Raw genomic sequence first — 12,557 nt, 5'->3', positions numbered from 1 at the left:
GCATGTGCTGGTGGCCGGCTGAGATATAAAGTCAGGCTTCCGCTAGTGGAGTTTATGAAGGGAATTGATAGGGGTCTAATACAAAGGCAGAGGGTGAAATATCGCCTCACACCTTTTTGATACAGATTAGGTAAACCCCAAGAGGGTTAGTATGCATTATTGCAGAGGAGCTATGATATTTCAGTGTTCATAAGGAGAAGAATTTGAGAAGTCAGAAGAAGAATTTTAGTGTTAAAGGGACGGAGAAAACCAGTATTCCTTCTGAGCCTATGCAGAGTGACAGCTAAATCCTGTTTTGAAGATCACTTGGGCTAAGAGTCAACCTCAGATAAAGTGAGAGTGAACATGAAAATGGCTTAGAAAAGTGCTCTGACTTGGGCTGAGGGTGGTTTCTTTTTTTCTCTTCTTTCCTTGGGCTGCATGCTTAATAATGTTCACATCTCAATGGTCCAGAGAGGGCTTTGAAGTTGAGATTGGGAAGAGCTGAATATTGAAGAAGTTTGAGTCTTTATTCATGTTCTCATGCAGATGAAGTCAGTTTTATCCAAGGCAGCACACCAATTACTTAGCATGAAAGAATGATAATAATTCTGTTTCATAAAGTCCAATTCTTCTCTAGATAGTCATCTACAAAGGAGGTTAACATCATTATCCTTATTTACCAACACAAAACATGAATCACAGGGAAATGAGGAACTTGCTCAAGGATAATCTAACCGAATGGATAGTTGTTCTGGTAATGGAGCTCTGAAAAGGAGGCCTGGTTCCCTACAGTCACACCTATCTCGCATCTAACTAGCTTTTTTAAGAAAAATTACCACAGAAGAGACATAAAATGCCATTTAATTCCAAGCAAAAGCCAAAGTTAGGAAAAACAACACAGGTTGGGAAAAAGACCCTCTAAATAACAATACTACAAAAAATACTTTGTCAACATTTAATTTGTATTCTTTGCTTTTTATTACATCATTTACTCAGTAATACTTACAAACATGTTCACTCATTGCTCTAAAGGCTTGGCGCATGGCTCTTCTCCCTTAATTAAATTAAGAAGGAATACCTTATTTAAAAATGGTTTTAGGCCTAATTTTTGCTTTGATCTAAACTGTCTTTCAAACCAATTAGAATTCATGCACATAGAAATTTTGATTTTCTCCTTTTGAAATATGGAAAGGAAGAAAATTGGGAATATGCTTCAGAAATGCAACACTACCAAGTACCTCAGTTCAGGAAATTTGGATACAGATATCAAACCTAATATTTAACTCCTTTCCTAGTTTTTGGTTTCCTTTGAGGGAGGGGCGGGGGCTTGTTTTCCTTCAAAATCTGCAAAGTTAAAGTTGTGTGAGAGCTCATATTGCTGACTGGCCTATCTAGTAATAGACTTGGAAAAATAGAAGTGAACTTGTGGCCTTTGCCACGAGCTTTTATTTGTATACTGTATTTGGAATAGTGCAATGCTTATAATTTTTCAGCACTTCAGTACAGTATCCTTCTATCTGTATCCACAAAGGACATTTGAAATTCATAATTCAGAGTCACCTTTAAAATCTCAGTTTGTCTGCATGCAAGGTCTAATATAATAACTAAATGAAAAATATAAAGCATTTTTCTTTAATGTGGATTTGCAATTATGATGGATAGTTTAGTTCTGAAGGATCATATATATAATCAGATTTATGAGGGAGATGAGATGGAAGTGTTGTACTGCTGAACATTTCTTTTTGTTATAAATCAAGAACATGATTCTTGGTGTATGAAGGAGTTCTGTGCTAAATGTCTTACTTCGTTTGCCATGATATATCCTTCCTTCTTGGAAAACAGCAAATAGCCTTTCCCCCTCCCATTTTTAATGTGTTTCAATTAGAAGCAGAATTGTCTAGCGTGACCCTCAGGAAGAGTGGAGGAAGAATAGCCAACATTCATATCACAGTCAGTGTAAATATACATAGTTACCCAATGATTTAAAAATCAGACTGCTAATTTGAATTTATTTTCTGTCAAAATACTAAAACCAAGGGCTTCATTCTGCACCCACTGAACTCTTTAGGAAACGTTGTGACTGATTCAAGTAGGAAGGATACCCAACCCAGGCTTCTCTGATCATTTTGTTCCCATCCTAAACAAGCATTTACATTCTATCTGTGTGTTCCAGCAGTGTATATTAAAATTCAGATGTATATTTTTTGTTTGTTTGTTTGGTGTTTTTTTTCTTTTACAAGTTCTCATCTTCAAGGGGGGAAAAGTTTGTCATACAAGCTGTTATATCCCCTACATTCATTACTTTGTTTATTCAAAATCCTGATTTATAGTGGCTATAACATCTCTTTTATAATAAGCTCTTATATAATACTATTCAATTCACTGCAGTAGACAAGCAGTATTCAAAAGGGAACTTAAAAAATTATATTTGGGTAGAGACATTTTGCAGTTTAGCAGCTGATGTGAAAACAAAATAATAAAATGGAGGGTAATTTTTCCAGGGGAAATAATCCATGAAGGGGAAAAAAAGAGTCTATATTTGAATATATATCTTAAAACCAATATTATTATAATATCTCCTTCCCCACTGACTAAAGAATACAATTTAATATTTATCCATAAGTTTTTCTTTCTCCTGATGCTTTCAGAAAGTGTTGAATGAATATGGTTACTGATACACTGTTAGCAAAATGTAACTATAATAATTTTCCTATTAAAAGTAGGGTTATTTGTGGTTTACATGTAACTTTGTAGGAAATCTGAAAATTGAAGTAACCATATTGTGTTAATTATCACTTAAATCTTCCGAACGTCAAAAAGTTAGATTCATAAAATATGTCTTTTCTTGCATAAGAGATATTTTTGTGCAGACATTTCAATACATAAAATACATACACATACCATTTTATGGACATTGTTATATATTAATTTCTTTCTGGGAAGCCTGCATCGACATCTTCCTTTTCAGTGTTTGATAGATACTACCATTATGGAATTTAGAACTATGCAATTTGTACACCTTGCCTGATGATCTTCATCTGATTCCTTAATCATATTTGCAGTTCATGTTTTCATTCTTCAACAGTCCAGTGATCATTAATTTATTTTCAGATTTCTGCATTCCGATTATCAATGCAAGGTTCTAATCAAAACTGGACCTAGCATTGTATATTACATAACTTAAAATTTAAAAGTCATTATAAAGTGAGATTAATCTGAGATAAAGAGCTTTGTTTCTTTTTTTTTTTATGTCTAAGTGACTGCCTTTAGCACTTAAGCACTTGTTGATAGCTCAGAAAGATTCTTGCTTGCTGAAGAGATTGTTTTTTGTAGTGTGAGATATCTCATAAATGCTACTAATATAGGTCAAATTATGGTTCAAAACAGTGGTAGAATTCTTAATACTAATCCTCATATTGGAGATCAAGCTAATCCAGTTCTTTACAATGTTGGCTGGTGAATGAGCTACGTTACATGAATCTTATTACAGCTGTTCAAAATTTTTTACTATTTCTCTTGCAAGTAGTGTCATTTTTTGTAATTCTAATGCAGTGCTTGTAAATGCAATGTTTATAACAGATTTAGTTCAGTTTTGACATACACCTATTCTAAGACACTAAGTTCTCTTTATAAATACAAGAAAAAGATACTTCTTTATTGTTCTGCTTTTCTGTATAATGTTGAACATCAACTTGGAGACGCTGGTATTTATTTTACTCTATGCCTATGATTTCATACACCATTCCTCTCAAAACAAGTATAATCCAACAATTTAGTGACTCACAGACAGGAAATATTCTTTTGGAAAGCTGATCTGAAGGTAGTCGATAGAAGCATAGCTTGTCATTAGAAATCTTAATAGCATTAAAGGATTTGTAAGCAAACAGTTCCGTGTTGGCAGGGACAAGTGTTTGCTTATATAGGGGAAGCATTAAGAATTTTGTCAATAGTATCCACAGCCATGTCACATCAGACTATGGCTACCTTTGTACCGCTAATTACAGTAATTTATTATAGGATTCTGTTCCATTACTTGGAGGACTGCTGCAGTAGCAATGAAAACTCCCTGAAAGAATGATGTAACAATTGATTAAATAAGCATCCTGATCACTTGAAAGCTGGTTTCCTACTTTTTAAGATCTGCTTTTAATATCAAAAGGCTCTATCTGTATACTAATGTATGCACAGATAGTTCCTCTATAGGACTCATTAATATTTCATTTTCATAAATGAAATCTGTGATTCCTCAGTCAGGACATTTACTTTCTTTGGTCAGAGATACATTTATGTGGAAAGAGTTCCTTCACGCTCTTAAACAAGTGTTTTCAACTGGTGAACCACAGACATCAACCTACAAGTGGAATTGAACCTTATTTGAATGGGTTCTAAACAGTGAGATCTGCAAGTGATTGTGTGAGATAGAACCACCAATACTCTTCTCCTTGTACTATTTTTGTCTCTGTGTGTGACATTCTGGCATTTAGTTAACACTTATTAAATGGTGTCTTTGACTTCTGAAGACTGGTCAATCGGATTTTTATTTTTTTTCTGTTGAGGAGATGGAAGTAGTAGAATAATTTCTTACGACATTTCTCTTTCCACTTCTCTCTTTTCTCAGCATAATCTTTTTTATCTGTGATGAGTTGTTCATGATGCTGAAGCTTATATCTGTAGTTTCTTTTTCTATCATACTTGCAGGCATGGATCTCTTCTCCAATTGCACGGAGGAATGTAAAGCACTGGGCCATTCAGATCGGTGCTGGATGCCTTCCTTTGTTCCATCTGATGGACGCCAAGCTGCAGATTACCGCAGCAATCTGCACGTACCTGGCATGGACTCCGTTCCAGACACTGAAGTGTTTGAAACACCAGAAGCCCAGCCGGGGGCAGAAAGGTCCTTCTCCACCTTCGGCAAAGAGAAGGCCCTTCACAACACTCTGGAGAGGAAGGAGTTGGACGGACTGCTGTCTAATACACGAGCGCCTTACAAACCACCATATTTGAGTAAGTACTATTCAAAAAGCTGTATGAAACTGTTCCCTTTGCGGGAATAAAAATTAGCTCTTTCTGCTATTCACAGTAGGAATAATACAGACACAATTTTGGGAACAGTGGGGAAAAATGATTTCTCTTGGATTCAGGCACCGCCGAAAAAAGCATTATTTAATACTTTTTAAAAAAAGACAAAACTTTGATTGTTTTTAGTGTGACACGATTGTCAACACCAAAAGTGTCAGCTGATAGTAGTGGGGGAGTTGCTCAATTTTGTTTTCTGATGCTGGTTTATTTTCAATGTTTTCTTAGACAGATAGTTTAACCCTTGACATTGACAGACTAACATTTTTTGAGACTAAAATTGAGAGAACTGTCCTAGGAGCTTCTTTTTATGATTGAGCAGTATCTTGTGAATAAACAGTATGTGTATAATTTTGAAGTAGCTATTTACGTAGTTAACATTAAGGGTTTGGGAAGTAGAAAACAAAACTCAGTCTGATCATCTTTCAGCCTACACAGTATTGACTTTTGTCAGTGCTTCTCCATGCCTTCTGCCATCTTCCAAAATCTTGTCTTTTTATTTAGTCACCTCTTGATTATGGTTGGGTGGCATGAAAGAGTGTGATAGATCTCAAGAAGACCTTCATAATTCCTTCTGGAGCCTGAGCCAGTTGTAGAACCCTTAAGTAATACTTTGATCTAACATGTCTTTTCACTCTGTTTAGCAGCCTTCTGTATTTTATTAGAGACTGTAATCTCCTTGACTTCAAGAGTTTATGATGTTTATCTCATCCAGATAAGCCAAAGACATTAACATGGCAATACTAACCTTTTTTAAAGCAACAAAAATCTTTTAGGACAACAGATCGGGTAAAAAAACCAATGTCACTGAATGGTATTAATTTATTTATTTTTGTAAAGCATTTAGTTGTTCAGAAAGGTGATGCACGTGCAGTCTTGGCTGTCCTTCACGTGTGAAGATCTTTGCTGCAGATCATTCTCAGCACAGACAGCTCAGTTTTCCCTTTGTAATTAGCTGTCCGGGTATTTCAGTCCTTCAGAGAGGTCTTTTTGCCACTTCACTCTTTAGATTTGCTTTACTGAAAGCTTCTAAATTTGAATACCAATTCTGATATGTGAAAGCCATTCCCAAAAAACCTGTCCTGAGACAATCAGCTTATTTTGTGTAGGCTAAAATGTCAGGTGTCAATCATCTGGTCATACTCCAAAGACCAATGTGAAATTTCACTTAGCTGTGCCCTAAAGACTTAATGACTCTGTCTTTCCCTAACTGGTCTTCCATCATTTACCTCTAAGAAACATTCTTTAGTACGGAACTGTAATCTAGCAGTATTAATTTCATCTCTACCACTTCAGTTAAAAATTTGAGTTTTGTAGCACTGATGGTCTCCAGAGTTCTGATGCAGTATGTGCAATACAGTGATGATTATATCTGGTGGCACCACAGTGGTAGTTCTGTTCTCTTTTGTTCTGGGTGTGGGAGTTTTATTTCAAATAACAATGAAATATTTATTTTATTGATAGTTCAGGGACTTAAAATTTTACTCAGCTAACATAACTATCATTGAACAATGTGTTTACATATAGACATTGGTCTACATTTTACACTTTTCTGGTATGACATAAAAAAATGGAGGTAAAATGTTAGAAGTAAACAATATGAGTGTTATTACGTAATCCACACTTGAGAATCCAGGTTTAGTTTTGCTTTTTTCCCTTGAACCTGAAAGCTAAAACCGCTATCAAAAAGCAAGTAGTATTTATCTGGTTTATTTTCCCTTATTTAGTATTTTCTTTAGTAAAATTTTAGATTATAATTGTGTAGCAAATAACAGGAGCAAAGAAAAGAAAGTGAGCACAATAGCTGTAACAACGAGTAAATAATTCATTATTAATAATGCATTAAATGAGTAAATCAAGAGGAATGCATAAGAGGAAGTTGATTCAGGAAGGAACTTTAGTTGAGCCACTGGGTAATTGCAGTTGTAAGAAAATTAAATTCAACTGCTTAACAAAGATCACATCAAAATCAGTTTGTCAGTAGAATGTTTTTTTTTAAAAAGGAGTGATTAAAGTGTGTGAAATAGAACCCTCATATTCAGCAAAAATACTGTGTAAAAAGTTGCAGCATGTATGAAAACTGCCATATGAAAAATCAGTAGCCAAGAAGAAAAAATATGTTGCAGAATACAAAAACTATTTGAACTGAAAAGGTCTCTCAAAAAAACCTTCTTAAGCAAAATGATCAGAAAAGAACATAAGTTCTAGCAGGTAAACTTTAGGATAATAATTAGTGGAGGTAAGAGAGACTTCTGAGAGCAAATAGCTGAAGGCATGAAAATAAATATAGACAGTTTTTAAGATGTCAAGTATAGTAGGCTAGGAGAGGAGTGGTGGGTCTCTTGAGCTGCAGTTAGTGAGGACAAGGGTGTTGCAGATATTCTAAACTATTTCTTTGCATTTGTATTTACCAGAGGAGGGACAGAGTACAGAAGACAGGCATATTTAGGAAGCCACCTGTCCCAGGTAACCGTTTCAAATAGATGCGCAAGATTGAGTCATGGGAGAGTATGCTGGTGAAAAATTGACTAAAACAAATAGGAGGAAGTCAGTGGATTATCCATTTCTTTAATTTCCAGTTTCTAACAAAAGCTAGTAACCAAAGAATGTCAGAAGTTGTCTTTTTCTTTTAAAATGTACTTGAAAATCTTGCAAATGAGAGACAAGCACAGGACGTAAAATTGTAATTCAATGGTTTTAGGAACAAGATAGATGGCATCTGTCCAGGAAAACTGCATAGAAAGATTGTCAATCTATCAGAATTTTGATGGAGTGGGTGAGAATTAATCAATATTGTGTATTTGAATTGTCAAAAAAACCCTTTAGCATAGCTTCTGTGTAGTTGAAGAAGCTACTAAAGTAAGCAAGTGTTGTCACAGGGCAAAGCGTTTACCAGACTCTCTGTGCCTAAGAGAAAAAAGATCTTAAGGATAAATGGAACATTTTAGCAGAAGCAGAGTTTCATAGAGTGTCTATGCAGAGATCCATGGAGTTAAAAAAATAATCTAGAAATGGAAACGAGAAAAAGGGGGTGGTACTTGCAGGTGACATAAAATAGTTCAGGTCAATCAAGTCTCTAATAGACTACGTATGCCCATGTTATGCAGTGAAGCATGGTCCAGAAAACCCAGCCTACTTCTGACCTAGCTTGCTCTGGACTTGAAAGCTGCAGAGCAGCATCAGCATGGCAGAACAGCTGAGCAAACTTACGTGACTGTGCCGTTAGCGCAATAGCTACAAATGACAACTGGTAGCTCTATGTGGAGCTTCCACTGTGCCATATGAGTGTATTTGCTCAAGTTTGCATCTGCTTGGCGATTCCCGTGCTGTGTTCCAATGGGTATGTTCAGTGCAGAACCTTAGAAAAGATAAATGAGGAAGGTGATGTATATTATCATGAGGAATTTGAACTCTTCTTGAGAAAAAATTATTCTTGAGGAATAATTCCCTGAAAAGTGTCCCCCAATGTATAAGGCCAGCAAGAAGGAAATAAAATGCTAGGTTGTAGAAAGAAATGGAATTGTACACTAAAAAAGGTATTACAAAACCCTTACACAAAACATATTGCTATGTTGCTCTAGCCAGTCTATTCATTCCACAGAAATACATAGCATAATGGCAAAAAATACTGAAAATATTTCTATGTCATATCAAAAGCTTAGTTCTAATTAATTTAGACAAGCTGTGATAGGGACATGAAGTAAACAGGAGACTGCATGAAAACAGAGAAAGTAAGCTGGGCACTTAGGTTTGCCGTCCTCAATAACAAGAGAGCAGCAAGGCAGCAAAACCATTCAAGGGCAACCAGGTCATGAACTGATAAGATCATACACATTTGATAAAATGATACGCATTTGACACAAATAATACAGTAATCTGTCGAATTTATGATTATGGGGTATGATTGAAACCAAAGGCTTAATAGCGGGGATTTGGGTGTTTGCTTCTTTGTTGTTTGAGGTTGAGGTCATTGCATGGATAAATGAAAACAGCAGCAGCTATATTACAAATTATAATGTAGAAAAACATATAAATCCTCATATGTGAAAGGGTTTCTTTATGTCCCATTATCAAATTTTCCCCTTACTGGTCTAAGACATTTGGACTTAACTCATACACCACATAAGCATTCATGTTCTGTATATTTTTCCAAGCAGAATGCACCAAAAGTAGATCTCTTTGTACTCAAATAATATGTTTTGAAGAATATATTTTTCACATATATTTTAAGTATTTCTTATGAATACAAGTTATAAAATTGTGATGAGATCAATAAATTGTAGTGTTTTTGAAAACAGTTTTCTCACAGAGTGACTCCAGAATTCTTCTAACTTGCATATTCTTCTTACTGGGTAATTTATACTTATTTCTTCTTATTCATCCATGTGATTTGAACACTGCCTTTCTGCAAACAGTAAAGAAATTTTCATAATGACTTGAATGTTCATGTCATGAAAACATGGAGGAAATCTGAATTTGACTGGAGAAAATAAAAGAAGTGAAATAACAGTGGTGAGGAAAACAAAATGTAGCTTTTGAACAATCCCTATATTTTTAAAATAGATTCTAACCATTTCTATCTATTTTTTCATTTGGTGGTGGTTATATTAGCCATTATTTTTATAAATATTTTTACTGCTGTGACCAAAAACCCTAATGCAATATTCAAACTCTGTTGTACCAGATTCTGAGGGATATCTAACAGAGACTATCTTCACAATGAATACCTGATCAATCTGATTCTGATCTGTTTCTAATACTTTGGACCAGGTCCTGAGATGGTAACAATGGAGATAGCACCATTACATCCATCTCAGTAGTGTTTTGGTCCATAATTGATGATAAAAAGTAGCTTTATTTTTTTTGTAATTATGGATCATTCTAGAGATGCATTTCTGTTATAATACTTTAGAGCTTTCCTGAAGTTACATACTGACATAAGTGATTAAGGTTTTTTTTAAGATTAGGGATTTTTTCATATATGAAAACAGTCAAATATTGCCATAATACCTTAACTTTCTATGTAGAAATTAGTATTTTGCTCTAAAAAAAATTACTTTGGCCTAGCTTTGGAAGCAGGTTAAAATAAACTACATAAAGGCGCAATTTATTACACAGAATAACAGTGTGTATACAAGGAGACATTCTGGAATAATAGTTGTGTTCTAAAGTAGCCCCCTAATTAGCTTTGCTATATTTTCTACAAACGTGCAAGCATCTTCATCTTCACTAACGAAACTATATCATTATCGTGATAATTATTGTCAACACCACCAACATATTTTATGTATGAATCAGGATTTTATCCTGTTAGGTATGACACGTACAGAGATAGAATAAAAAAGCTGGTCTCTTCCCCAAAGAGCTGGCCACCTAAGTGAGGTGAATTGGAAGGAAAAAAAATCCCTTTCTTTGACTGTTTTGATTTGTCTGGCATGGTTACTAAACATCAGCATCACCTCTGATAGATGCACATAGGTCTCGGCTTGCAGAATCAAATGATTTGCATGAGACTTGTTTGTATCATCCAAAAAATTTAAAGGTAAGCTTCTCCTCATTCTGTGCCTCTGTTTCTTAGCCTGGATCGCCATTGACTCACGCAGCAGTAGAGGTACGATGAAGGTCTGTACGCAATAAGGGAGATTTCCCTTGGGTCTGAGCACAAGTCCCTATGTTTATGTGAAAGTGTAGATGTAGTCTGAGGTTCTCCTTCTACAAAATCTTTGTCACCTGCTCAATTTGACCTACCCAAGTCAAGCTGGTTTACAAATAAAATTGAAAAGATTTCAAAAGTCTTTGTACAGTTGAATGTTTAGGAATGGGCCATCAATTTATTTCAAATTATCTACCACAGAGCTAGCACAAGGAATGGTTTAACCTACAAGCTTATCCATCTCCCTGAATTAGATTAGAATAAATGACCTAGAGAAGAAGAATCTTCATGTCTTTATACCAGGACAAGAAGTGTCTCACAATCCTTTGATTCAATTTTTCAAAGGAATAAAAAAAGTGCATGTAAATATTTTTGGGGTATTTTGATCTAGTTAGGATTATAAAGGCCTATTTCTGTATGGCAGGATATGTAACACAACATTTTCTGCTGATGTTTAACATAAATATATGAAAAGATGTTTTAAAAAAGAAGTCTTCACTGTTTTGGAAAAGTTTCCAAAAAATAAGAGGGAAATTACAATTTTGTACATTTAATATGTTGAGAGAAGAATTTTCTTTGGTTTTTTGTTTCTCATTTCTGGAAATTATTTGTGTAGTTTTATCACAGCTGTGATAGACATTATAGCATTACATTTGCATAAATATAAATAATAGCTCTTTTGAATGGGACACTTGATTAATTTTTTTAAATGAAGCCTGTCTACATTTTTGCTTTTAAAATTAGCCTACTCAATTCTAATACAAATCAGGTAAATCTGTGAGCTGTCTGATACTTTTATTATTAATTTTTAACTCAATTTTTGTTTTTCACGCTTTCTTGAAGTAAAACCACACAGAAATAAAGGCAAAAAAGTTAGCACCAATAAATTGCATGTACATATTACAGTTCTTGGGGTAAGAAGAGAGAAAACATTGTAATGCTGGATTTAAGAAAAAAAAAAAGTTGCATTGAAATGCAATTTTTATTGGTATGAATAAACAAATGATATGTGCATAATAAAAGAGTTGTTCGTTTGTGAATAGTACATTTTTGTGCTCAGAAAGAATGTTAAAATCATATCTTTTAACTTTAAATCTGATCTGCATAGCTGAATATCCTGCATACCCTGTCACAGATAGTGGAACTCTTCACTGATATTCAGGAATTTATCTCTGGGACAGGATACAGCTCTCATTTCTGCACAAATGAGAATGCCTTTGTACATGGAAAATTGCTCAGCAAAAACGGAGGCTGAGTTGAAAAGCCAACATCTAATAATGCTAATAAGCCTAACCGAATACTTTCCCTTTTCTAGTCTAGTAGAGTATTCCCATTTTTGCTGTATCTGAAATGCTAAGAGAATTAGTCACTTATACCTCAAGTTTGCCACTTCAGACACATCATCTCTATTAGGTAAATAAAGCTTACAAAACCCCCTCAAAACCTGAAATGATATTTAAACAGGTAATACTAATTAAAATATAATAAGGGGAGAGCAAGAATATGATGCATTTTTGCTCATTATTATAGGTACTGTATGATCTTGAATAAACCACTTATGATGATTCACTGTTCAATGATTATTGCATAACTTCTGAAAGGTATTTTTATCTCACATTCATGACTGGTTTGCATTCTTCATCTGAACGTATTCCTCTTGCAGCTATCACTTACAGGGAAGAACACTTACAGAGTATTACTGCAATAATAGAAAAGAAATGGATAGTTCAGAAAGCAAAATTAGAAAGGAATCTATAAATACGCAAAGATAACTGGCTGTAGCCCAATAAAACCTATGAATTTTGTTATTTTTGTCAATTTTTATTAAAATAATATAAGAAAAAGA

General features: G+C 34.5%; 1 protein-coding gene across 3 annotated transcripts in view; it reads left to right on the top strand.

Moving 5' to 3' along the window:
- The window catches only part of PCDH10 (protocadherin 10), a 32,121-nt gene that overhangs the window by 8,973 nt on the left and 10,591 nt on the right, over positions 1 to 12,557 (top strand). For all 3 annotated transcript variants that reach the window (XM_074905092.1, XM_074905091.1, XM_074905090.1), the window contains exon 4: positions 4,681 to 4,986. In XM_074905092.1, the coding sequence (XP_074761193.1) occupies positions 4,681 to 4,986 (306 nt within the window). The remainder of the gene's footprint in view (positions 1 to 4,680; positions 4,987 to 12,557) is intronic.

This window comes from Athene noctua, chromosome 4, assembly GCF_965140245.1.
Source record: "Athene noctua chromosome 4, bAthNoc1.hap1.1, whole genome shotgun sequence".
Classification (NCBI taxonomy): Eukaryota; Metazoa; Chordata; class Aves; order Strigiformes; family Strigidae; genus Athene; species Athene noctua.
Note: the sequence above shows the minus strand (reverse complement) of the source record. Positions and strands in the feature narration are given on the sequence as shown.